Genomic DNA, 25,637 nt, shown 5'->3' on the forward strand with positions numbered 1-25,637 from the left:
CCAACGCCGGGAGTTTATAATCAAAATTTTGGTATTTTATTCAAGGGGTTTGAAGATAGAAATGTCGCCCAGTAGAAGACATGGCCCAAGCAATGTGACCGCGTTGGAGGCTATACCAAACAGAGTTGTTTGCACGGTCGTGGCCTTCACGGTCGAACGACGTAATAGCATAGGGGAGGAGTATACCATACGTGCACCATGTCTTTCGATCTTGTAAATCTTGAAGCGGCGCCTGTCTAGCAAGGGCGATATGCCACGTGCGCTCGTCCTCTGGCTTGCCCTCTGCAATGGTACGACGTTGCCGCCGCGCGATAGCCTCCTCACGCATCCTGTAGCTGTCGAGGCATGGAAGCAGTGGAGCTGGGCTGGACCTGGTCCCGGGCCTCGCAGCGGGCACTCGCTCACGCTCTACAAGCAGGTCACCTTGCCTTGTGCATCAGACTCATTCGACGGTAGGACCCGCGCTGTGGTGTTTGGCGGCCGCGCCGACGACACGACGGTTTGTCATGCCACACACCACGGATCCACCAACTTGTGCCCAGACGCCACATGTGCCCAAGACGTACGACATTACGCAAGTCCAAGGCCAGATCCAGTTTTCCACCTACACGGACGAGCCAGGTGCGGGGAGGGTCCTCTGAGTTTCTAAATGTGCATGTCGTTAGTGCTCTCAACGTGCAAGGACAACACGTGCACCATCCCGATTGGCAGCTACTACAACGACGTCTGGTCCTACGACATTAGTGCGAATGGACGCTACATGTCGCGTCTCTCATCATCGCATTTAGATTGCACACGCTACGCCGACGAGAGCTGTCGCGACAAATCGTGGACCCAGCTCCACGAAGGAAAGCCGTGGGGAGGTCGGATCTGCGGATCGATATATTCGCCAAGAGTTTGGTTGTAGGCTGTCACATGGTCTATGGCGCGCTTATTTGCTCGCATCCCGCGGAGCGCTGGTCGACACTCCATTTTATATTGGAATGGCCACACGGCGCTGTAGGTTTCACAAGGCCGAGGTCTACCAAGACCACATGTTTATCTATGGTGGGTACGGGCAACTCTGCACCGACTACTGTGATGACATGTGGTACGATTTCGTATTTCGCACTTGATATATCGATATCTATTGAAGGTAGGCGCTTCAACTTTGAAGACAACACGTGGACCGAAATGGCGGCGCTTGGAACGTACTCGGTGCAAGGGCCAGGAAAGCGCTGGAAGTTTTCGTCGTCGGGCGACGGCACCAACATGTACATCTTTGGCGGCTACCGCATTTGGCACGGCTTTGCGCCTCAAAACAGGTACAAGAATGTCTTTCTTTCAAGGTTAATGGGTCGCTGTCTAGTCGCGCCAACCGCTGGTCGGACCATACGATCTATCCCAAGGGCGGGTACCTAGCCGACTTGTGGCAATTCAACTTTGGTATGGTAGCGTCCGTCAAATATTCGTACGATCTCGCTTCTAGCATCGCTGACGTGGTCGCAGCTGCAGCCAGAAGCCACATGTGTACCAGAAATCAACGCCGTACGATTTGAACTTGCCGATTATACGAGTGGTAAACTTGTCTGTCGTAGGCAACGGTATGTACGTTGTCGTGGCCACCACCCCGCGCCGGACACGCGTCGCTCCTCTACAACAACCAACTGTAGGTTTTACATACCCCTGCCTTGCCATGTATTTTTGACATGTATAGATTCATTCACGGCGGCTATCAGACGTTCTTTCCATACCCCATCACGAGCGGCGCCGGCGCCGGTCGCGCCACCTTTGCCGGCTCGGGTCCAGGTACGCCTTGGATTTTCGATTTTTCTCTTCGTATTTATTTGGTTTCAAAAATTACACATTGTCGAGTAGGATACACGCCGTTTCCAAGCAACCCCTATTACCTCGACGACCTCTGGGTCTACGACCTGGCGTCCGGCCTCTGGACTGAAATCACGCCGCTGTTGAACGTCAAGCCCGGGCCGCGCACCGAACATACCATGGTCGCCGACATGTGGAGATCGTTCTTGTCGACACATTTCGCTAGATTGCGGCGGGGGCCGTCTTTGTACTCTTCGGCGGGTATCTCTCCAACTACTACTACGAGGACACGTGGCACTTTAACTCGAGTCCGTTGCTGTAATCGATCTTCCTCGCAGCTCATGCAATGAGCCGTAGCGGGGAACCAGTGGCTCCAACAAACCGACTTTGTCCACGCACTGTACCCAATCAACTGCACGGACGACTTGGCGGCGCGGGCCGATCCGTTCAGCGGCACGTATCAGTAAATCCTTTGTGTGCATTTTTCTTCTTTTTTCTAGACCATGTGGATAGACCGTATGCACCCGACACCGCGTTGTTCAACTCGACACCGCCCTTGCTGTGGGCCAAACAACTACATTACGGCACCACAACGTTCTCTGTGACGGCAGACCCCGAGCGCCGCCTTCGTGTCAACCCACAGAGTACGTTTTAGCATCCTGTGACATGTCCGAATACCAGAGTAGGTGGCTTGTACCCGCAAGCGCGACGCCAGGCGCCGGGCTGGGACGGCTGTCGCGACCGCGCCGACAACCGGTATCCCCATGGTCTTTCCCGTGGATCATCCTTGCATGCTATCTGGTAGCACCGACTTGCCCTGGGATCTGCAATGGTCTCGGCCATCGCAGCGCGCAGCTCACATGGCAGTCTTCCACAAGGTCCGTTGTCCCATAGACCTCTTCTTTTCAAGCTTTGGACTAGGGCTATGATCTCATGCTGCTCTACGGCGGCTACGGTGCGTCTTCCTCAAAAATGTATGATGTCCATCTATCCCAAATCTGTCGTATCAGGTGTGCGTCGCGAAGAGCTCTACTCGCGCAATAGCACGACGCCAGCCTCTACATACGGAGACTGGTGGTCGTACAGGTTGGCGATAGCATCGCGTGCGCGGTTCTAATTTCCTTGTAGCTTGACCAACTGCATCAAAAACTGCTCGCTCCACGGTGTCTGCTCGTACGGACGCTGCATCTGCAACGAAGGATACTACGGCACTGACTGCTCCAACTCGTATGCGTGGCATTTCATCGCGGCTCTAAGAAGGCATTTTTGCAGGTCCTGCCCGGGCACCGTGTGCGATTTCGACCAAACGACGCAGGTCACGTCGTGCACGCATTGCTGCTTCTCAGGTCCGTGGCGTTGATTCCATCATTCTCCGTCAACTCTTTTCAAAGGCTTTGAACACACGGACAACGACACCTATGTGCCGGGCATTGAGAAGCTCCCTTGCACGGCCGAGAACGTTCATTACTCGAATGGGTACGTATCCTATCTTTCTGTTCGTTCTCGTAGATCGAAATAGCATCTGCGACGGGTTTGGCCAGTGCATTTGCCGTCCGCCCTTCATCGGGGTGCGTCCTTCTTACTGACTTGGATATAGGATGACCACCTCGCTCTTTCTAGCAAGACTGCTCGATCCGCAATTGTGGCCGCAACTGCTCCGGCCATGGCTACTGCAGCGTCGAGTTTCCGAATTCGCGCTGCCTCTGCGATCCTGGCTGGCTCGGCAAGTACTGCGACCAACAGGTTTGTTTGAACAACTGCTCGTACCCGAACGGCGTCTGCGTCAACGGGTCGTGCTACTGCACCCTGCTCTACGAGCCGTACAACAATACGCTGCCGTACTTGCCGTACATGGGCGACGACTGCTCCTTTATGATGCCCTTCGCCCTCGCGACAAGTCTACATCTCTCGTTCCCACTGCTTGCGCTGCTTGGCGTACTTTTTATCGCCGTTGAACCGTACTAAACGTTCAACAAAGAACTCATATATCTGGATGCTGGTGTTGTGAGGTACATGTAGGTAGGTTATCGTTGGGTATACAAGGAAAACAAACAGTCCCGACTACGAACCCACCTTGTCGCTCAGGAGGTTGCCCACGTCGGCGTCGCCCCACTCGTCCGAGTCTGCGCAAAAACGTTATCATCATGCCATGTCGAGTACGATGCAATGTACCGTCGGCGCCTTTGGTCGCCTTGGATCCCGCGCTCTCTGTATCTACGCACGACATTGTCAAAAGAAGGGCGAGGGACTTGACGTACTGCGATACATGGGCTTGGGCACAGCGTACTCGGACTCGGTCTCGGCCTACATGCATTATTGCGGCAAAGTCTTCCCCCATTACGATCGGTCATACCTCAGCCATGCGGTTGTTCTCCGGTGGCGACAGGTCGTGGCTGCTCGATTGGTGCTGGTACTCGTGCTGCTGCTGGCCATAGATGCTTCCTACATCCAGCTACAGATTGCATTCTCTTTATGGCATCTTTACCATCGTGTTGCTGGTTGTTGGCTTCCAGGCGCGAACTGCTGCGGGCACTTCCACGGCTGGACCCGCGCTGGTCCTCGGTGGCTACATTTTTCCAAGCACACCTCATGGACGAAAATGCTGCTACCTCGCGTCATGCCGCTGTTGGAGTTGGTTGCGTTCGTTTGCGCGTTCACCTTGGCGGCATTTTCTACTCAAATTCGTAAAAATGAACAAAAAGAAATCAATTTGGTACCGCGTTCGAGCTTGGCGAGCGCTTGTTGGTGGTGGTCGTACTTTTGCCCGAGGTCCTTGCAGATCGCGACGAGGTATCGGAGGCACTCGAGATTCTCAGGGTAGTCGTGATGGATTTGCTCGTACAAAATGAGCGCTTTCTGGTACGCGCCCATGCGGCGATGACAGCTCGTGACCATGAGTCGCCACTTGACCTACGCGATATTTGCACACACCATTGGTGGTTCAAACAATATTCGCACCTCGGACGGCTGGATCTGAGACGCGCGTTCGAAAAACTGGATCGCCTTCTCGTACAGCTCGCTCTTGACGTACCAGACCTAGCACCAGATCAGACTCGAGATGAGAATCGAAAATACAGACGCCGAGCCATGAGATAACGTCGAGGTTGACGGGAAAGTGGCGGTACGACTCGAGGTGGAAGTGGAATGCCTGGGTCTCGTCGTCGTCCTTGTTGTGGATCTGCCCGAGGCGTGCCAAGACGCCAGGGTCCGCGACGCACTTGGAAGAGCCAAAGCACGAGAGAAGAATGTTGAACCTTCATCAAAATTGATACCACAACAATTCAGCCACGGACGATGAATTACCACTTGACGGCTTGACGGTAGTTGCCCATCATATCGTTGAGATTGGCGATTTGATAGATAACCTAGTTGTATCAAGTTTGTATCAAGTTTGAAAATAGAAAGACCTCGGTGTTGGTCGACACGATGCTATGGAGCTTCTCAAACGCCTGGAGGGCTTCGTTGAGCACACCAATCTTGATGTTAACGAGCCTACAGCAATACTTCCGTTGCAAACGACATCCAAACATGCAAAAATGCGTGGAAAGAGACCCGAGGTTGAAGATGGCTTCGATGCAGTCGGCTTCGACGCCAATGGCTTCAAGGTACAGCTCCTTGGCGCGCTCGCACTCGTTCTTAACGTAGAGGCAGTTGCCTTCGGATGATTGATCCACATCGATGCGATTTTGTTCACGTTGATACCTTTGTTGACCAAAGCCTTGGCGTTGTAGCGCTGGTGGCGCACGGCGAGCGATGCAAACCTAGAATAGGGTTACCGATGGCCACACGTGTGGCTGGATCATGTACTTGTCGGCTTGGTTGTAGTCACCTTCGACAAAGTAGAGAAAACTCAAGTTGGTGGCTGCCATGGCTTTGAGTGCAGGGTCCTTCTTCTCGAACGCCTTGAGCACCTCGATGGCCTTGTCGAAATCCTTGTTTTTGAGAAAGTGCAGCGCTTTGCAAATTTCCCTAATCCGAAAAATTGTCAAATTGCACAATACCACGAGAAAATAGCACACATTTCGCTTGCAATTGGCTCGTGGTCTTGCTTCATGGCGTCAATGACCCAGTTGTAGCCCGCGAGCCAGTCCTTCTTGTCGAGCGCCGGCGCGCACAGCTTCGCAGCAATCAAGATGTACTCGGTCGCCTTCTTTTGGCGCGCGCGGATCTCGGCCTTGAGGCTACGCTTCCAGCATAAAGTACTATGGACAGAACATGTGTTCACCTACCCGTCCTTCTTTAGATGCACCGCCGACGACGGCGACTTCAATTCGCCGTCTTTGCCTTCGTCTTCTTCGAGGTCTTCGTCGCCGACACCTACGATCCATCGTCCCAACCCGTCCCACAAACATGACGTTCCAAGCACCTTCCATCGGAATACCAATGAGGTTCTGGAAGCCCTTGCGCATCTTTTCATGCTCGCCGATCGCGTAGTAGCAAATGATGAGGTTGAAGCCCGACTGGAATTCCGGGTTGCCCTCCATGATGTCCTCGAACGTCGTTGCCGCGTCTTGGTAGTGGCCAAGCTTGATTTGCGCCGAGCCAATGTTCTTTTTGATGTTGTATCGAATTTCCTTGCTCGTGCTCGGAATCTGGTCGAGTGCCATGCGGTACATGCGGATTGCAGTCGGGTACTGCTGCTGCTCAAAGTAAATATTGCCCTACGCACTATGAGACATGTCAATTCTATGTGGTTCCAACCATGTTGACGCGGAGCCGGCCGCCTTGGGGGTACTGCTTGTTCTTGACGATCGGTGTATAGCTCTGAATGGCTTCTTTCCACATGCCGTTGAGGTGGTACGCGTTGGCGAGGTTGAAGAACACGGCGTACGTCAAGTCGATGTTGGTCATGTCGGTGAGCCCGTGTGTCTCGCAGTGCTTGGTGAACATGCGCTCCTTCTTGCCTGCCTCTTTGGCCAGCCGCAGTGCCTCTTCGTAGTCGTGCTTGACGCTCGCCTCGGCGCTCTGCTCAATGTACGTGTTGACTGCCTTCTCGAGCTCGCGCGCCGTCTCTTTGGGCGAGTTCTCGGCCTTCTCGGCGAGCGGCGGCGCTGGCGACTTGCGCGCCTCGCCCAGCGGATCAAACATGCGCTGGCCAGCGGCTGTCTTGGGATTGGACTAGTCCACCACCATGCGTCAAGCGACATTGGACGAACGCAGGGTCGTACCGAGTAGCCTGCGCCCGAGACCGACGTCATGGGCCGCGCCACGTCGCCGCCGCCTTGTTGTCCCGTCTGCAGTCGTCCCGTAGGCAACTGGCGGCCCATCTGCGACGGCGGCGCGCGGAATGCGGTGCCCGGTGGGTTCATGTTGGCGGCCTGACCCTTGTTCATGCCAAAGTAGCCTTGCTGCTGCATGTTCATTTGCATGTTCATGGACGCCGTCTGCGGCGGCGCGAGGTCGATCGAGTAGTTGAAGCCTTCGTAGAGGTCTTCGTCGTCGTCGTCCATCATGACCTGCGCCCGTCCACGGCCGCCCGAGTTGTACGCGTACGCCATGCTTCCGCCGACGCTTCAAAACAATCTTTGCCCCGCGCCCGTTCGGTGCGCGCGATGCCATTGGCCACTTTATAGCCAATCTCCGCTTGATTATTACACGGAAATAGTGTTGATGTTTAAACATGGCACATGCCGAATTCATTATGCGCCAAACGCGCATGGGCCTTTAGTGGGCCTTTAGCGGACCACATCAGATCTCAGTACGTACACGCTGGCACGCGAAGGCGCGCGTGGAGAGATCAGGAACTATCCTGCCACCTCTGTCTTTTGGGCCAGTTTATTTGGTTGTTGTTGAAGTGGGTCTTCTATTACAATAGATATAAACAATGCTAAATAAAAATGTCGGACTTCGTTGTGTGTACTCGGTTGAGGGATCCAGTTTATTTGGTTACCGAGGCGACAGCGTGTCAACAACACAACGGAGGCTTACGCCGTGCGCGCTAGACATATCATGACCGCCACGCACAACAGGTTCGAAGCGGTGCAAAGCGAGATTCAAGAGGTCATTTTTCAACGTTTCCAGCACACTGGCCTGGAGCAAGTGCTATAATCGGGCTTGGTGACCAACCGTGAAAGCAGAAGCCATGAAGGCATCAAGGGCATCCGAAACGAAGGCTCGTATTATTGGAATTTTGACCCTTCCTGTCTACAATTTCCCACGTGGGTATGCTTCTAGTCGTCCTCGAGACCAAGAAATCAGCGTCTTGCAGCACGGCAACGTCGTCTTGTCCCCGCACCTGCGCGGGAACCGCTGCATTGGCGCAGACAACCGCCAGTGACGAGGCGGCGACAACACGCCATGCCAGTTTCGATGGTCATGACGGCATGACCATTTGATGTGACAATTCATCACTTCATTTGTGAGCCAATCGAACAGACGTATTTCCGTCGGACACTGGTTAGGTTTCAGGGTTAGGGTAATGTCCATGCAGGGAAAATTCAATGATCAAAAGTGCACCTGCTGTCCTGGTTGGCCTGGCCTCCTCGCAGAGCCTCTTTGCACGGTGAGGCAAATTACTTCGGCTATCCAGTCAGCATAAACTACCGGTAGTACCAACCTACGTCGGAGACTGGACTTTTCATCTTCATATACCTTTAGATGGCAAGCTGCAGCTGCAAACTATCTCTACATCCTGACTTGGATACCCTACTTGGATACCCTAATGACCGAGAAACGATATGCATCTCTATCGGCAAAGAAGCGCAGAACACAGTTATCAAGCCGACGAGGCAAGTCGAGTAGACATATTTATCCCAGTTGTAAGAACGCTAAAACTTATACAGCGGGTCCACGCGGCTCTGGTACTTGGCCTTGGCAAAGGGCGTCGGCAGTAAGTGGTTCAAGCACGCTTGCCCGAGGATTTGAATGCGCGCGTTGGGCGTAAAGTCGTACATTGTGTACTGCACCGTGCGTACAATATCATATGTCTCCACGCACGCTTCCCGCGCCGCCTCGTCGTAATTGCACACCTTTTGGTTGAGCGCGAGGAGGCTACGCAGCTGCACCGCCGCGTCCAGCGGGTTGCGGGCCATGAGTGCGAGGATCTTGGCGATATCCCACTCCTTCGTCGGCTTGTGGAACGCGCCGCGCAGCTTCTTGCGCGCGATCGCTTCCAAGTCGTCGGTGCTGCAGTGATCCAGCATGTGCAATCTAGTTCATAGTCGCTTGAGCGATGCTTCAGTATCCATTGCACGAATATCCAGTGCGATCCACCTACGTGTCAAACGTCTGCATGGCACTCAGGCGCGTGTTGGCGGCCACGAAATACGGTGTTAGCGCCAAGGGCGCATACTTGGGCCGCGCCGGCGCCAATCGCGGCGGGAAGAGACAGAGGTCCACGAGCGCCTTGTTGTTGGGCCACTTGGCCCGCACGCGCGCTGCAAGAAGGAGAGCGTCGTACTTGGTACCTTGGATCGTTTGCAAAAGGACCCACGGACACGCGTGCAGAAGCTCTTTGGCCGTCGCAGTCGCACCGCGTAGCACCGCCAGATGCAGTGGAAGGCAGCCAGCGTCGTTGATGTGGCGAGCAGCCAATGGTGCAGTTTCCAGAAGCGCTTTCAGGACAGCCATCTCATCATTGTACATGGCAGCGACGTGCAACGGGTACTCGTTCCGAATCGTCATTTCGTTGGCCCATGCGGGACACGTCGCGAGCAGCTGCAGTACAAACGAGGGCGGCATGCGATAGAGCAGCGCGTAGTGCAGCGGGTTGAAGCCCTTGGACGTATGCACGGCCGGTACTTGTGTCATTGTCATCTCGAGAAGGCGCATCAAGAGACTGGGCGGGTACCCTTTTTTGATGGCCAAAAAGAGAGGCAAGAGCCGGCGGTAGACGTGGGCCACAGCGCTGGGCTGGACGTCGAGGAGCAAGTGCAGCATCCCTTCGGGCACTCCGTTTACAAGGCCAAAGTGCAATGGGAACGCATTTTCGGAAACAGGTTCCATCGGACTTCCGTGGGCGATGCAGTCTTGCACGATCTGGAGCCGCAGCGAGAAGGGTTTGCGCGCGCTTCGCACCGCCAGGTGGAGTGGCTGCTCGAATTTGTTATTGCGTAGGCGAAAGGCCCCGGGGCACGCCGTCATGAGTCGCAAAAGGAATGCCCTTGGCGCGTGGTGCTGCAGCGCCAAGTGCAGTGGCGTCAAGCGCGTTGCTTGTGTCACCATCGTGCACGTCTCGATGCCCCGGGGTGCGTCCAAAAACGCATTCAACAATCGCATACTGTGGCGCATCTTGGGCGCCCGTGCCAAGAGGTGCATTGGCGTGTGCCCCGTCGCATTCACAAGCGACAGAACCTCGTCATGCGCTTGAAGAAAAGCAATAATCACGTCGGATGGCAAGGCCTCGCGAAGGGCGTAATGCAGCGGGTAGTCGCCGTGCTAGCCATTTCCACTCTCAGTCACTAAAAGAACTTGTATCCGTCGACGTACGGGGCCAAGTCGTTTGAGCTGGCGAGGGTACCGACGAACAACCAGCTGCGCGAGGACATGGTCGTGCTCGAGTAGTGCGGGCCACACGCCTCTCTGTAGTCGCCGCTTGACGTTGCAGAGCACGTCGTATATGAAGAACGCCGAGGTTCGATACGTGGCCCGGCCTTGCAGTGCCATGGTGGGCATGACGCGTTCGAGCCAGAGCCGGCGCCGGCGCAGCGCAAGCTTCGTGTGCTTCTCTCGCAGCGCAGTCCGTGGCGTTAAAATTTCGTGCTCGCCCAGCAGCGATGGCTTGTCGAACCGAACTTCTTTTGTGAGTCGATTGATATAGTACGACGCGCCCGTGACACGGTCAATGTGGTGGACATACCTAGTCCAAAGTGCACATCATATCGATAGCACATCGCGATACCGTTCGTTGAGCGTCAATATGAGTTGTCGACGGGCCCGCTTGGCGCGGTACATTTTCTGAATGCGCTGCGCGGCATCCGCCAGCATAAGCGGCGTGACGAGCACGACGTCATCGAGAAGACTCCGCATCGTGTCGACAATGATGGGGTGAATGGCAGTGACATTGATCGTGCCGAGGAAGCGCACGCGGCCGGCGTCGTACACCTCGGGCTCGGTTTCATCTGGCAGATAATCGCCGAGCTTGGGGGCGAGAAGGCGGTACTTGAAGTCCGAGAGCTTGTCCTTGAGACTCGCAAACGATACTTCGCTCAAGTCGATGGCTTTGAGAGACGCCAAGAGGGACGGATCCTCTCTACGTAACCATGGTCGACCTATTTCGTTAATGAATGTACGAGTACGCACTTTCCAGTGGCGCTAGCTGCCTTCGCGTCGGCCAAGAGATGGCCGTTGGCTTGTGCGGCCCTTTTAATATCGAGCTCGCGGTGCACCGAGACCCACCACGCAATGAACTCGTCGCAGTCCATTTGTCCGTCACCGCTCGTGTCGATGACTTGCATGAGTCGATGCCGCTCGGCGTCGGATATCGACCAATTGAGCCGGGCAAGGAGGTGCTTGAGCTCGTTCTCGTCAATTGAACCTAGTCGTTGCCATAAGAGATTCGACAAGAAACAACTTGGTTTCTACCCGAGTGGTCCGTATCAAATTGCGCAAACAGGTGTCGCAAGGCGCGGATCGAGTCTTTGGTCATCGCGTGGTAGTTGATGACTTGGGATGTGAGGGCTTGGGCGTTGAGGGACGCGATCGACCGCCGCTGCATACAGACCCACCACGTCGTAAACTCCTCGAGTGAAATGACACCGTCACCGCCCGTGTCCATGGCAGCCAGAATCTGTGGCAGCTGGGCGTCATCGACCGACTGCCCGAGCGCCATCAAGAGGTGCTTGAGCTCCGCCGCATCAATGGTACCTACCCATCTCAAATCGCCGTTCGAATTCTGCACAAAATACCGGATGTGTCTTCATCAAACCGACGAAAAATAGCGCGGACGTCGTGGCCACCAACGGATGCCAAGAGCGTCTGCATGGCCTCTTGAATCCCTGGCTTTTCCCACACGCGTTCGTTGGTGCGGCTGTTGATATAGACCGTTTTGCCTACACGGGATATGTTACATGCAATGTCGATATAACGAAATTGTGGGGAAACCTTGCTCGTCCTTGGATTCGATCCATGCGTCGACGGCTTCTTGGGCCCGCTTTTCTTCGCGCCGTCGCTTCTCCTGGGCTGCGCACGCCGTGTCGTAGGCGAGATACCTAGTCCATCGATTTAAAAAACAAACAAAAACTGCGCACCATTGCACAAAAGCTTCGGGGTCGACGACATGTGTACTCTCCGGGTCCAGATTGTGCAAGGCTTCCAAAAGAGCTTTGCCACGGCACACGCGGCCGAGAGCTTGCACAAGACTAGCATCGAAAACGCGTCAAAATATAGCAAAAATTGATGAAAATGTACCGAGGAATCGCGTTGGAATCGAACGGCGATGCCAAAAAGATGGGAATTGGGACTTTCAAGTACGTGGCACAGAGTTGCCGGACGTGATCGGCACGGGAAAGTGTCTCGTGTTGCGCTTCCCACTGCACATCCACGGCTTGCTTGGAGAGCCACCACGCTTGGAACTCATCGAGACTGACCAGCCCGTCGCCCGACGTGTCAATCGCCTATACATACGAGCATGTCTAGATGTCAACGCTACAAGAACGACGTACGCGAATCATGGCCTGCATGTCTGTCTCGTCGAGGGATTGGCCCATGGCTGCGCATACGCGCTTGAGCTCGGTGGCGTCCAGCGAGCCGGTGTTGTCCGTGTCGTACTGCTGAAAGAGACGTCGCATCTTGTCTCTCATCGTCACGGTCGAGTCTACATTGCATCGACAGATTCAAATGAGACAAACACGAGCTATTGTACCCGAACTAAATTTGTCGAGGAGCGCTTGAAGGTGCGACGTCACCTGCGGCGGCTCCCACTGACTCTCCTGTGTGAGCGGATTGTAATAGAACACTTGGCCGCTGCTTTCGTCAGTGTACTCTTCCCAGTCCCCCAACACTGCCTTCTTGTTGCAGCTGTGCATCCAGGCGAGCACGGTCGCTTTCGAGGCCAGGTCGTATCCGGGCTCAAGCGCACGGATGGCGGCTTCCACGCGCCCAAGCGGCCAGTCCGTGTACCCTAGCGTCTTGAGCAGCGACTGCAGCTCCTTGGCGCTCAGCGAAATGTCGTTGTCGGCGTCCAAAGAGGCAAAGAGCCGATCGATCTTGATATCGATCGTGGCACCGGGGGACTTGTCCAAGAAGACATGCAGTTGCGCAGGTAGCGCGGGGGGCATCCACTGAATGACCTGAGTGCGGTCGTTGGTGTAGAACACGGCACCACACTCGTCGATTGTCTCTGTCCACTCGGGAAAGTCCACGAGGCGTCGCCGCACACGCTGCGGGGCATGCGCGTACCAGTACTTTTGCAGCATTTCAAAGGTAATTCGTGTCGCGTCACCAAACCCCCCTAGAAAATACACCACCTGTCAGCGTTGGTCGACTTGGCACCGCGTAGCTACCAGCGACGTCACGCATCGTAGGAGGCACCGTTCCTTTCGGGGGCACGGGAAGACTCAGAGCGATGAGCATACTGCGCCACTCGTCAACGTCCAAGAACGCGCTCTGATCGATGTCAAAGCGCTGGAACCAGCACTGGAGCTTCTCGTCCATCGACGACTTGTCGGGCAGCTCGTAAGCCGCGAGGATGCTAGCAATAAGATCTGGCAACGCGTACACAACGTCGCCGGTCGTGTAGTCGTAATAGCAGACACTGCCATCGAGCTCGATCACGTGTTCCCAGAGACGTACGATTGGCGCCGGCTCGGCCATTGCCGCGTCGTCGATCTTGGACGCAAGGCGCGCTTGCCACCACGAGACAAAGACGTCGAGCTCAACAACCAAATCGCCGGCCATATCGAGGTCGTACATGGCTTGTGTGAGCTCGTAGCTCGAGAGAGCAACGCCGAGATGACGACAGGCCGACTCGACGTCGGAGAGGTCGATGGTAATGCGGTCTCGCGTCTCATTGCCGGGGTCGATCACGCAAAAGATGCGTCGTGCGGCGTCATAGTCGGCCATCGCGAGACCGTTTCAGATCCAACTTGGGCATTTGCCTTGTGTATAAACATTCTCGTTCGCGATTTCTGATACGACGATGCCGTGCAGAACCCTTTTCGCGATTTCTGATACGACGATGCCGTGCAGAACCCTTTTCCCAGAGCCCGAGATAGACCAGTTCATTTACATATCCTCGCGCCACCGTGCGCCTTACCACCGCACACGCAAAGCCAGAGCTCGCTAAAAGTTGACACAGGCTGTTGAGTTGGACCCTTGGTCGGTTGCTTGGACTCAAAGAATGGCCCCTCCGAAAGCGACAATGGATCAGAATACAAACCACGCATCCCATTTACGCTGCATGAGTGTATTGACTGGTACTTACAATGTACGTAGATAGAAGTTGAAAATATCATTCATTGGCAATGCAACGACCAAGTGGTTTTGGTCCCAATTTAGCGCATAGGTTTCACTCGCGAAAGGACGTCGATACAAATGCCTCGGATCGCGCCCACGTCGTCGGAGGACGCGGATGAGAAGCAGGACAAGGTGCACCCGCTGGGAACAATTCCCGCGGCGTCGCGCATGTCGTTCTCGACGGGAAAATCCCTCCGCAAGGCGTCGCTGCAGCCGGGCACGGCACCTGTCATTAGTGTCGACGCGCCGGCCGTGCGCCGGTCGTCGCTCGGCCTCTCCACGTCCATGATCTACCCGCAGTCCCCTGCGGAGCGGCACGAGTCGGTCAAGGTCACGCGCGCAATGGAGGAGCGGTACGGCTTCAACTTTCTCACCAACGAATTCTCGACAAACGCGAGCTTGGAGAAAGAGTACCAAGCGTACTGCACCGAGATCAATTTGAACCCGGCTTGCAACTCGAGCATCCTCCTCTGGCTGCTCTGGATCGTCACGAGCTTGATTGAGCTCCCCAAACTCATTGGCGGCGACGCGACGGAGCGGTCGATCTCGCTCACGAGCCTCCTCTTCTCGCTGCCCGTCCTGGTGGCCACGCCATTTCTCGTCATGATCGTCCGCAACAAAAAGTACCAAGACCGCATGCAGCTCATCTTTTGCATTCTCGTCCATTTCTGTGCCTTCTCGCTCCTTGGATCCGGCCTCGTGTGTGCGAGTCAATTCACATTGCACATTGCCCAGCGCGACATTGGCGGCATCGAATCGATGGCGGCCAATATGAGCGCGGTCGCCGCCTCCTTCTGTGGGTACGTGGCGTCGGCCTACCCCGCTTCGTTTGTCGGCAACCTCACCGGCCAAGTCATGGTGTCGACCCCGAACGCGCTCGTCGTGTACAACAGCGTCGCGCTCAATAGCTCGCAGAGCTTTGGTCTCAACAACTACTCGAGCTTTTGGAGTTATCCCGATCGGACGGGCACGCTTCAAATGACACTCGACTACTATGTCACGGACGGTATCGTGTTGCGTTGGACATGATGTGGTTGCTTGATGACATTATTGTATTAGTCGTGCTGCCGATTGCGCAGCTGAATGCGAATTTGGTTCGACCGCTCATCATCCTTCTCATTGCGCCGCTCTTCAAGCTTGACACATATTACTTTATCGCAACGGCACTCACGACCAACTTGTGCTACTTTATCTTTCTCTCGCTCGTGTTCCCGGTCACGTCCGATCAGTACCTCATTCGCAACAAGTTCTACCTCGTCTTTGTACTCGCGGGCCTCTCGTCCATCATGGCGATCCGCGTGCGTCAAACCGACCGGTATGCCTGGATGGTCCATATTGTCTCTATATATGATGTGGTGTTAGGTTTATGCGGCTCAACTTTTTGCACATTCGATCGGTCGAAGAAAAAGTGCGCATCGCCCAAGAACAAAAAGAGCAAATTCAAAATGAAAACCGGTCCCTCAAACGCATGCTCGAAGCGCAGACCGGCCACGGCAGCGACGCGGTCTCGCCGTCTCCTATTAAGGCGTGGGTACTTAAAAACGTCTAGTTGGATTTAGACTCGCCCATGGCCAAGGTTATCACGGACCTCACCAAGATCCAGCAGTCGCCCAACCTCGACGCCGGGCTTCAGCAGCACCTCAACGAGATTGTGACCTTGCTCACCAAGCAGGGCCACAACCTTTTTGCGCCCGACATTCACGAACAACTCAAGTCCGAGTCTCTCCTTTGAAAAGCGTAATTGTAAAATGGGCTGTAGAATGAAGCGCGAAGTGGACCTCGATGCGGATACCAAGGGCTGGGCCACAACCGTCCTCGCGAGCAAATCGTACCAGCGCAACAACAACCGGCGGTCCTCGACGCAAAGCGACGAAGAGTCGGTCCAGCCCGTCATGACGCTGCGACCTGAAGTGCGCCTGCCCGACGAAGCGATCTTGAGCAAAGTCAACGACATGATGAAAGCGGGTGGCTGGAACGTCGACATCCACGCGTACGTCCATTGTCATATTGTCATATTGTACACAATTATTATACAACGAAACGATGTAGCGTTTCGGAGCTCTCGCATGGGAAACCGATTTCCTACGTGACGTATGTCATCTTTGAGCGCCACAACATGTTCAGCTTTTGCTCGGTCGAGAAACACACGATGATCAACTTTTTCTGGTTCATCGACGCCGGGTACCTCCCCAACCCCTACGTACGTTGTCGTAACGTGTGGTGAGTATTGTCTGATGTGGATCGTTGTATATAGCACAACAATTGCCACGCGGCCGACGTGGTCAACTATGTCGAGTTTATGATCTCGACCGTCGACAATGGGTTCTTCCTGACGCTCCTCAACATCCAAGAAGTGTTTGCCGCGATTGTGGCCGCCGCGATCCACGACTTTCGTCATCCGGTATTTTATAGTCGTTTTGCTAAACCTCAAGGCGCGGGCTAGGGCAAAAGCAATAATTTTCTCGTCAAGAGTCAGCACAGCCTCGCCGTGCGCTACAGCGACTCGTCGGTGCTCGAGCGCATGCACTTGGCCGAGTCGTTCTTTCTTGCGTCCGAGCGCGACTTTAACATCTTTAGGTGCGTCGAAAATCTAATTTTCTTGATTTTTCAACGAAAATGGCTAGTGGCATGAAGCCCAAGCAGTACACGGAAGTGCGCAAGGCCATCATCGAGATGGTGCTGACCACGGATCTTTCGGTGCATTTGCAGCTCGTCGGGTCGCTCAAGGCTGCACTTCTCTCGCAGAACCGCAACGACGTGATGGACTCGCCCATGATGCTCATGAAGATCATCATCAAGTGCGCCGACGTCGGGCACTCGTCCAAGTCGACGCAGCTCCACGCGCGCTGGTCGGAGCTCATCATTGAAGAGTTCTTCCTCCAAGGCGACGAGGAGAAGGAGCTTGGCATGGAGATCTCGCCGTTCATGAACCGGTCGCTCGAGAACAGTGCCAAGGTATAATCTTAGGTCGCGTGCATCTGGTCTGATATCGCTGGTGCCTAGAACCAACTGGGCTTTTTCGAGTTTATCATTCTGCCGTTCTTTGATGTGGTGGCCGAAATCGTCTTCACGCCAGGCTTCAAGCCGATTCTGGACCAAGTGCACATCAACTACAATTTGTGGAAGAAGGCAGAGACAATGCAGCTCAAGTCCATCAAGGACATCCTCGATCAAGTGTTTTACGTGGACGAGCACGCGACCAACTCGATGAGCCGAATATCGTTTCTGCCAAAGCAGCCGCCAACGCCGGGCAGCCCGACGAGCAACGCGATCTCGTAGCCACTATCTATTGCCGTGTATAATGCAAAAGTAGATGCTTTCTTATCACTATATTCGTATTGAAGCATTACAGACATCGGTGGACCTTGTCCATGGACGTGCGCGTGCGCGGCCCGCACCAGAACGCGCTCCAGTCGCCGTTGGTCGTGTACAAGGCTCGGACAACGTAGATGCACAGGGCGAGATTGCCGACAAGCAGCTGGGCGAGACACCAGAAAGCGCATGGCCACGTGTAGCCGTCGCGCGAGAGCATCCAAAAGCAAGTAAAGAGGTAGCCTGTCAGGAGGTTGGCGCCCACCGCGTCAATCGAGATGGCGAGCTTGGCGAGCGAGAAGAGGCCAAACGACGAGGTGGACACGGATGCACCGAGAAGCGACGCGAGGTCGAGCATGCACAGCACGATGGCACATAGAGTCGCAGCGACCCAGACGATGGGCGCTGCATGGCGACCGAGGTCCGCCGTCTCGGCGGCGTCGTCTGCTGCGCGCACGATCATTGTCCGGATACCGTGCCACCAGTTGTCTGCCGGCAATCAACCGAACGACGTTGAAGTGGTCGTCCGGATACGATACCGGAAAAGATCGCGTCATTTTCTAGAAGTGCAAACTGGTCGCACTAAGATAAGAATCCAAGATGCCATTGCATTGGCACGCGCTCATTGCCGCGCTTCTCGTGCTGATCGTCGACCGCGCGGTCGGTGCATGGAGCTACGAGAACGTCCTCCGCGTCGACTCGGTGCAGGCGCTGCGGGCGTCGGGCATGGAGTCCACACAGAAGCTCTGGGTCCTCTGGTATGGCGACGACACCGCGGCAAGCGCGCTAACCGCTTTGGACGACGTGGCGCGGGAGCTGCCGTACGCGATGCGCGCAGGCTGGATCTCCAAGGAGGTCGCGACGTCCATTGGCCTACAGTCGCTCACGCCGCCGCTGCTCGTGCTCCTGCGCGAGAAGCCGACATGGAACCCATACAAGGAGCGGCTTTTTCGTCCGCCGGAGCCCATGCCGATTTTGCCGAGCCAGATGGACCTTCGCACGCTCAAGAAGCTCGTGCGGGAGCGTGCGCCGTCCAACGTTCTCACGGCCTGGAACAGCTCGTGGCCGCCAAACGAAACCAGGGCCGTGCTTTTGACCAAGAAGAAGACGCCATCGCTTTTGTACAAGGCGCTCTCGGTCGACTTTCCATCGATACGCTTCTACTTGGTGGCCGACGAAGGCGATGCGCACGGTCAATTTCCCGCCGTGTCCCTTCCGACGCTGCTCGTGGGCCCCTCCGAGGCCGACTACAAGTTGTTTCCAGCAGAGAAGGACTTGACGTCGTACGATGACCTCGCGAGCTTTGTCCGCGACCATGCACCTCACAACAACAACGACAACAACACAGCCGAGCCCGAGTGGCTCAGCACGGCCGCGTTGGAAGCAGCGCTTGCGGAAGCGCACGCAAACGGAAACGCCTCTGCGTGGCTCGTGCTTGCCCAGCCCGAGACCTCGTCGCCCATCGACGTAGCCTCGAGCGCCGAGTGGGCCCAATGCGTCCAGGACATCCGTTCCAAAGCTGGCCTTCTCGTCCGCATCGCGCTCGTGCTCTGTGATGCGTCGTGGTGTGCCGACAAGCCCGGCGTGTACCATCTTCCGTACGCCAAAAAACCTTCGATCTCGGCGGCCTCGCTAGTGCCATTGCCATCGGTCGCTGCATCCGCCGCGTCGGTGCTTCGCACGCTGCCCGACACGACGTCAGGTCTCTACGGCAGCAACGACTTGAACGCGTTTTTGGCCGCATGCTCTCGAGCGACACGCTCAGCTTTGTGCTTTTCACAACCAAGGACGAGGCACCGACGGTCTTTCAAGCCGTTGCACTCGCCTACGCGCCCCGCCTCCAGTTTGGCGTCGTCTACAAGCCGTCGCCCGAGATCAAGGCGCAATTCGGCATTGGCCACGTGCCGTCCATGGTCGCGTTCATGACGCCGCGCGATCCAAGTGTGCCCAAAGAGCAATTCTCCATGGCGTTCTACGACAAGAAACAGCTGGGGCCGCCGACGTTTGAGAATATTGCTCGCTTCCTCGACCAGCTCCTTGCGTCGTACGGCCCGGCAACAACGGCCGACTCTGACGTTGCTAGCATCGTGCACGTGCACAGCAGTGAGAGTTTGGCGTCGGTCTGCAGCGGCGCGACCTTGTGTGTCGTCAGCGCTGTCGCCGATACAATTGCACCGCACGAAGAGATGCTTTTGGAGCTCGCGCGACAGAGCAAGGCGGCCGGCAGCCCCGTTGTGTACGTCTGGCTCGACGGCACGTGTCAAGCCAATGTAGCCCAGCAGCTAGGTATCGAGAGCTGGCACTTTCCCAGCGTCGCTGTCTACTCGCCGCTCAAGCACCGCGTCGCAACGCACGTCGGTGTCTTCGACGCTGCCAGTGTGGAAGCCTTTGTACATAGCGTCTTGTACGGCAAGACACGGACCGTCGCCATTGATGGTCCATTGGCGTGGATGGACCCGGCAGCCTGCACCGCCCGCTCGGCAGAAGTGGTATCGCCCGTTGTCGAGGAAGACGACGACGAGGATATGGCCGATGTGATGGCCGAGATCCTCGCCGACGAAGCCCGGCAAAAGGAGGCCCGCAAGCGTGCGCTGCAGGAAGAAATCGAGGCGGCCAAGAAGGCGGTCGAGGACGCTGCGACGCCAAAGAAGTCCAAGAAGAAGCTCAAGAAAAGGAAGAAGAAGACGACCAAGACGACCGAGAAGGACGAATTGTAGTTTGTACACGTCGAGATATATGGGTACGCTCAATAAAACGAGAAATTTGATTGCCATCATGTGACTGTTGTTTTTGGACAGTATAAAAGTTGATTTAGACCATGTAGCCCGGCAGCGTATCCTTGGGCCCGAACGCGCACGTGCCCTTGTCGTACGCGTTGACTTGCGTCGCCATTTGCGCGATCGCGCAGCAGTTGCAAAAGAAGCCGCAGAGACAGTCAACGAGGCAGTTGCCCGGAATCCGGAGCTTGTCGCGGACAATGTTGCGCACAATCATGACACAAATGCCGCATGCAAAGCTAGCACTGCTCGAGACAATCGCCCAGCCGCGGTTGTCGCTGTCGTAGACGTTGCCTTGACTCGTGTACGTCGAGTACTGCCCCGCAACCACCGACGTGATGGACGCCGTGAGGTACACAAGGCCAAAGACGAAGAGGCCCATCATGTACGAGCCGAGGCCGATGCGGTGTCCGATCTGCGCAAGCGAGACGCACGGGCACCAGTAGGCCATGCAGCAGTTGGGCACGCAGTCCGTAAAGCAGCCACAGATCCCGGCCTTCCACTGACCGACGACGAGGTTGTTGGCGTCGACCTGCATGCCGTCGGGAGCGACAGGCTTGACCGCCGGCGTGGGCTGGATCTCGTAGGCCGTCGTCATGGGTTGCTGTTGGTTCATTGTTGTCGTGATTGGCGTAAAATGTAAAATGAGCAGCTCCAGACCAAAGTGTGATATCGTTGATGTTGTTGATTCAAGGAAGTGTGGTGAGACGACGATTCCAGCTGGAACGTGATTTGAACCTGGTGGTCGGTCGGGTACATTTCTCGTATATGAACCTTGTACCTTTCTTCATGCCGACGAAGTAACGTTAGGTGGATATTGCCGGTATCTAGCATATCTACCTTCGGTAGCACCGCTGCATAATCTCGTGCCACCAACCCGAGTGGCTCCAAGACGAAATCGTTATGTTTAATTCCTGGCGTGAACACAATATCCGATCGGTCGAGTGCGATTTGAGGCGTGGAAAAGCCGCGCTCCTCGGTGTCTACAGTGTCCTGACTCAGTGTCCACATAAGAAGCGACCCGTGCAAGGGCGTGTCTCATTTTTAGTAGACTAAACGTTGCTGTGACGCATGCTTTGATAGCCGTCCATATCAGTACCCGGTATATACTAGGTGTACACTCCTCCCCATATATGGTTTCGCTTTCTTTGCACCAAGACCGCGCCAACTATAATACAGTACCGGTACCGTTACGTACACGCAACAAAGAAACAGGGCATCGAGCTCTCTCCACATTAACGTTATGGCTTGATTGAAATATTTGAAATGGCAGAGATGTTTCGTATATTTCCTGGTGGATTTATTTCCGTTGAAAGGGCGGCGAATCTCAACGAAATTTCGTAACAATAATGCCGCCAAGTTCCACGAATGCGGACCTCCCCGTTCGCCGCATAAATGGCCTTGATCGAAGCAATAATATGAAATCCTCGTTTTGGCAATACACTGCACACAAGTGATTTGCCAAAACGAGGATTTCGTATCACTTCGATCAAGGCCATTTATGAACTTGCTGTGATGCAACTTGCCTCCGGTGTGATTTTAGAATCCACTTCACATTTTGTCAATTTTCAAATTTTATACAAATTCACCAGAGGTTGGTCTACATCCACAACGAAAAATTGACTTAAATTTTAAATTTCACTGGAATTTAACTTTTCCCCTGCGGTTGATTTTGAACCCAAGGCAAGCGACAAGTTGTCGCTTGCCCGGACTACACCACACGAAAAAATCTTATTTGAGGAAAAGGGCCACCTCCGACGGCGCTTGTACCAGAACTTAAATTGTATTAATAGAATACACAAGTTGTACCTTTCTTACAACCCACAGGTTGCGCTTCCCATTTCACTCCAGACAAACGCCGGGTGCATACTATGGCTCGTCGCTAGACCACATGGCTGGACCCTGTCGACCTGCATACCACCCACCTGCTGACCAACATTCTGAAATGGACCGCTCTCGTCGCGTGCTGGTGATCAGAGTGTTGGTTTTGGACGCGACCAAGTCCAACGACCACCAGATGGGCGAGAGCCGGCGTTGCAGGGGTCGCATTAGGATCCTTGTATGCCGCTAATTACCGTGTATTCTGCCAAGGAAATATTATCCATGCGCTCTCACTACGCCGTGCAAAAGTACCGACATCAATATTCTGGCGCGCTACGGATTGTTGCCCAGATAAGTTAGTACACGACGAGTTTCGCCGCTCATGGTACCTGATGCGCACTGATATGTTTTGCCTGGCATGATTGTGCGCAACATTGTCCGCGACAAGCTCCGGATTCCGGGCAACTGCTGCGTCGACTGTCTCTGCGGCTTCTGTTGCAACTGCTGCGCGATCGCGCAAATGGCGACGCAAGTCAACGCGTACGACAAGGGCACGTGCGCGTTCGGGCCCAAGGACACGCTGCCGGTCTACATGGCCTAGGCGGTCCGCAGAATATCATCACTCGAAGTATTTCGTAGTGCATCATTCATTTTCCCATCAACTTCTAGTGCCGTTGTGGTCAAAGCCCGTCAACGAGCCCAGTACCACTGTAAAAAGGGTCTTTTGAAAAATGGAGTGTCGACGGTTCGCGAGGGTTTAATCTTGAGCTTCGTTCTTGGTGTACCCAAACCCCGGACTTGGCGTCGGATATTTCATTACAGCAGCCTTCGATGTACTGATACTAGACTGCTCGTACGTGCAGACCATGTTGTGTGAGCATCAAGCGCGAAGTGCGGCACGGTTCCTGGACGAGACGGAGGCAGCTGTTCCGGCCACAGCGGACGTGTTGTCCACGCCTTCCCAGATGTGTGCGCTACTTCCGGTCTCGGTCTGGCGTACCAATGCCGACGCTCAAGAAATCGCGTAGTACGTTGATATCGGAAACGAGTCGTTTTGCACGGCCATCTGCCGCCATCTGCCGCCTCTTCCAGCCGCCAGTAGCGGTCTCGGTCCTCAAGCTCGGCGGGACCAATCTACGCACTCTTCGACACGGCGCCGCGCTACAAGGGCAGCCCAAACATTCGCTACGTTGGCACTGATAGCTTTGTGTAATGCTATCGCAACAACGGCGAGCTCGAGCTGCGGCTCAGCCTCCTCCTCGAGGCGCTCGACGTCCACGCATCGGCCAAGAACGAGCGAAACGCTGTCGACACAGGAGAGGTCTCGCCGCTTACAGTGCACGATCTCGTACTGCCCATGAGCATCCAGTGCCAAGGCACAAGGAAGACCAAGGTGTCGCCGGCGCCAGCGCGGAGCGTACGCCTCGGTCGTCGGTGTGAGCTGTCGGTGTGGTGTCTGTGAGCAAACTTCGAATATAATATATGTGTTGTCCAATCCAAACGCTTGCTTTGGTGACGCGATCGATATTTTCAACCAATCGCAACGCATTCGATCTTCGATAGATCTCGGGATGCAGGCCACGAGCGCGTGGTCAGGCCACGCCGTCGTCGCCGCCCTCGCCGCCGCCACATTCGCCAACACCCTCACCTGTGGCTTCGTCTGGGACGATCGCGCCGCGATCTTGACCAACCGCGACTTGCGCACGGACGAGACGTCGATGTGGGACCTCTGGAGCCACGACTTTGGGGCAGGCCACTCACGTCGCCGACGAGCCACAAGAGCTATCGGCCGCTCACAGTGCTCACGTTTCGAGCCAATTACGCTGTCGGCGGCTACAATCCGATGGGCTACCATCTACTAAACGTCCTTCTGCACGTTGCGGCATCGGTGCTGGTCGTCGCCGTCGGCCGTCGGGTGGTTGCCCCGTTCGGCGCTTCGCACGCGCCCGTCTTCGCCGGTGCGCTCTTCGCCGTGCATCCGATCCACTGCGACGCGGTTGCGAGCGTCGTTGGCCGCGCCGACGTACTATGCACGTGTCTCTCGCTGCTGGCGTTTTGCCTCTACGACGCGTCCGCGTCGGCCACTTGCACCCACTGGCCACTCTACGTTGCGAGCCTCGTCTGCATCCTTGCAGGTAACTCTTTCTCTTCTCACAGTCGACGGAGTGCCCTCATATCACTATAGCAACCTTGTGCAAGGAGCTCGGCGCCGCAACGCTCGGTATCCTCGTGACGCTCGAGCTGCTACGCGCCGCGCCGTCCAAGTCCAAAAGACTCGGTCCATCGGCTGGCGTTGTCCGCACGGCGGTTCTTTTCGGTCTCGGCAGCGCCGGTATTGCCTCCCGCATCGCGCTCAACGGCGGCCAGACCCTGTATGCGTGGTCGATCTTGGAGAATGACGTGTCGCTCCTGCCATGGGGCGTTCCGCGTCTCCTTACCACGCTGCACACGCATGGCTGGTACCTCTACAAGCTCTTTTGGCCGCAGTATCTCTGCAACGACTATGGCTTTCGAACGATCCCGATCATCGCGTCTCTCTTCCAGATGGAAAATGTCGGAACATTGGTGGCCTATGCATCTCTCTTGGTGCTGGTAGGCGTGGCGTTCGACCGCCGACGGACATCGCCGCTGCTTTTGCTCGCGTCCTTTGGCCTCTTTCCATTTGTACCGGCCGCCAACGTCTTGTTCCCTATCGGCACCGTCGTCGCCGAAAGACTCATGTACTTTCCCAGCGTCGGCTTTTGCTTCGTCCTGGGGTACGCACTCGAGCATGCGCTACGTGTCTCGATGCGATGGCAGTCGTTGCTGCTCGCGCTCTTGTTTCTCTCGCTGCTTACTGTCGGTGCCGCCCGGTCGATGGCCCGCAACTTCGAGTGGTCGTCCGAAACGCGCCTCTTTGAATCGTCGGTGCTCACGGCGCCGTGGAGCGTCAAGGGCCTTAGCAACTTGTCTAAAGTGCTGCTCGGACCCGATCCGCCGCGGGCCGCCGCGTACCTTGAACGTGCGCTCTCGGTCGCGCCACGCTACGCCGCCGGTCAATTGAACCTCGGGCTTGCCTACATTCGCATGGGGAAGCCATTGCATGCGATGCAGAACCTTCTCCACTCGATCGACGTCGACGCGAGCCTTGCAGTACGTGTGTATGTATCGTCTCGATACTTTGATAGTACTGTATTGAAATATTGAAACAAACGCGCCATCGTAGGCGTATGCGTATCTGGGCCGGTGCGCATCGAGCTTTTACCTCGCGTCGCAGCTAAAGCAATTTCCGACGAGCAATGCGACGCACGCGTGCCAGCTCGCGCACCAGCTGCTCGACTATACGATCGCCCAAGGCGCGAGCATGCCCGGTCTCTTCTTCGCGCGCGGTCTTTTAGCCTACTACACGAGCGACTTTAGCACCGCCGTCACGTATGCACATCTTATTCCTAGAACTCAAAAGCTTTTTGAGAGGGACGTAGGCAATTCCGCTCCACAGTGCAAGCCAACGAAGCCGTGCGCGCCCGAGGCTACGACCTAGAAGAGCTC

General features: G+C 55.6%; 8 protein-coding genes across 8 annotated transcripts in view; 4 read left to right on the forward strand and 4 right to left on the reverse strand.

Annotated features, from left to right (window-relative positions):
* Positions 1 to 200: 200 nt before the first annotated feature.
* On the forward strand, positions 201 to 3,771 carry SPRG_08234 (hypothetical protein; the record flags this gene model as incomplete). The annotated part of the gene is made up of 25 exons (XM_012347478.1): positions 201 to 290; positions 336 to 418; positions 457 to 621; positions 666 to 743; positions 789 to 863; positions 908 to 959; positions 1,004 to 1,090; positions 1,140 to 1,304; positions 1,349 to 1,425; positions 1,469 to 1,527; positions 1,578 to 1,648; positions 1,697 to 1,788; positions 1,858 to 1,988; positions 2,033 to 2,114; positions 2,164 to 2,269; positions 2,320 to 2,450; positions 2,493 to 2,562; positions 2,612 to 2,684; positions 2,728 to 2,761; positions 2,817 to 2,892; positions 2,935 to 3,033; positions 3,079 to 3,152; positions 3,198 to 3,282; positions 3,326 to 3,374; positions 3,427 to 3,771. Exons 2-25 carry the CDS (start codon positions 346 to 348, stop codon positions 3,769 to 3,771), a joined length of 2,349 nt encoding a protein of 782 aa, XP_012202868.1. The 5' UTR covers positions 201 to 290; positions 336 to 345.
* A 96-nt stretch (positions 3,772 to 3,867) lies between these two features.
* Positions 3,868 to 7,322, reverse strand: SPRG_08235 (hypothetical protein; the record flags this gene model as incomplete). Its single annotated transcript, XM_012347479.1, has 19 exons — positions 6,975 to 7,322; positions 6,508 to 6,924; positions 6,173 to 6,467; positions 6,036 to 6,123; positions 5,826 to 5,987; positions 5,614 to 5,775; positions 5,509 to 5,567; positions 5,359 to 5,461; positions 5,214 to 5,298; positions 5,110 to 5,171; positions 4,886 to 5,060; positions 4,765 to 4,842; positions 4,524 to 4,716; positions 4,416 to 4,478; positions 4,292 to 4,372; positions 4,160 to 4,248; positions 4,065 to 4,110; positions 3,979 to 4,020; positions 3,868 to 3,929 (listed from the first exon to the last, which is right to left on the reverse strand). The coding sequence occupies exons 1-19, from the start codon at positions 7,302 to 7,304 to the stop codon at positions 3,868 to 3,870; spliced, it is 2,592 nt and encodes an 863-aa protein (XP_012202869.1). The 5' UTR covers positions 7,305 to 7,322.
* A 1,251-nt stretch (positions 7,323 to 8,573) lies between these two features.
* Positions 8,574 to 13,806, reverse strand: SPRG_08236 (hypothetical protein; the record flags this gene model as incomplete). The annotated part of the gene is made up of 13 exons (XM_012347480.1): positions 8,574 to 8,955; positions 9,023 to 10,182; positions 10,234 to 10,603; positions 10,646 to 10,996; positions 11,047 to 11,281; positions 11,329 to 11,610; positions 11,652 to 11,795; positions 11,848 to 11,954; positions 11,994 to 12,104; positions 12,154 to 12,359; positions 12,408 to 12,559; positions 12,608 to 13,195; positions 13,248 to 13,806. The coding sequence occupies 13 exons, from the start codon at positions 13,804 to 13,806 to the stop codon at positions 8,574 to 8,576; spliced, it is 4,647 nt and encodes a 1,548-aa protein (XP_012202870.1).
* Positions 13,807 to 14,367: 561 nt separating this feature from the next.
* Positions 14,368 to 17,529, forward strand: SPRG_08237 (hypothetical protein; the record flags this gene model as incomplete). The annotated part of the gene is made up of 10 exons (XM_012347481.1): positions 14,368 to 15,205; positions 15,259 to 15,514; positions 15,562 to 15,703; positions 15,749 to 15,912; positions 15,959 to 16,189; positions 16,249 to 16,399; positions 16,454 to 16,600; positions 16,643 to 16,776; positions 16,824 to 17,154; positions 17,203 to 17,529. 10 exons carry the CDS (start codon positions 14,368 to 14,370, stop codon positions 17,476 to 17,478), a joined length of 2,670 nt encoding a protein of 889 aa, XP_012202871.1. The 3' UTR covers positions 17,479 to 17,529.
* Positions 17,522 to 17,990, reverse strand: SPRG_08238 (hypothetical protein). Its single transcript, XM_012347482.1, has one exon. The coding sequence runs from the start codon at positions 17,972 to 17,974 to the stop codon at positions 17,546 to 17,548; it is 429 nt and encodes a 142-aa protein (XP_012202872.1). The 5' UTR covers positions 17,975 to 17,990; the 3' UTR covers positions 17,522 to 17,545.
* Positions 17,991 to 18,111: 121 nt separating this feature from the next.
* SPRG_08239 (hypothetical protein) lies at positions 18,112 to 20,228 on the forward strand (the record flags this gene model as incomplete). Its single annotated transcript, XM_012347483.1, has 2 exons — positions 18,112 to 19,241; positions 19,265 to 20,228. The coding sequence occupies 2 exons, from the start codon at positions 18,112 to 18,114 to the stop codon at positions 20,226 to 20,228; spliced, it is 2,094 nt and encodes a 697-aa protein (XP_012202873.1).
* Positions 20,229 to 20,322: 94 nt separating this feature from the next.
* Positions 20,323 to 20,886, reverse strand: SPRG_08240 (hypothetical protein; the record flags this gene model as incomplete). The annotated part of the gene is made up of 1 exon (XM_012347484.1): positions 20,323 to 20,886. The coding sequence occupies one exon, from the start codon at positions 20,884 to 20,886 to the stop codon at positions 20,323 to 20,325; it is 564 nt and encodes a 187-aa protein (XP_012202874.1).
* A 2,794-nt stretch (positions 20,887 to 23,680) lies between these two features.
* Positions 23,681 to 25,637, forward strand: part of SPRG_22219 (hypothetical protein) — a gene marked incomplete at both ends in the record, with an annotated part of 3,542 nt that continues 1,585 nt past the window's right edge. Inside the window, 4 exons of the mRNA XM_012347542.1 lie at positions 23,681 to 23,870; positions 23,909 to 24,244; positions 24,295 to 25,241; positions 25,315 to 25,515. Coding sequence (XP_012202932.1) covers positions 23,681 to 23,870; positions 23,909 to 24,244; positions 24,295 to 25,241; positions 25,315 to 25,515 — 1,674 coding nt within the window. The remainder of the gene's footprint in view (positions 23,871 to 23,908; positions 24,245 to 24,294; positions 25,242 to 25,314; positions 25,516 to 25,637) is intronic.

Source organism: Saprolegnia parasitica, assembly GCF_000151545.1.
Source record: "Saprolegnia parasitica CBS 223.65 unplaced genomic scaffold supercont2.36, whole genome shotgun sequence".
Taxonomy (NCBI): Eukaryota; Oomycota; class Saprolegniomycetes; order Saprolegniales; family Saprolegniaceae; genus Saprolegnia; species Saprolegnia parasitica.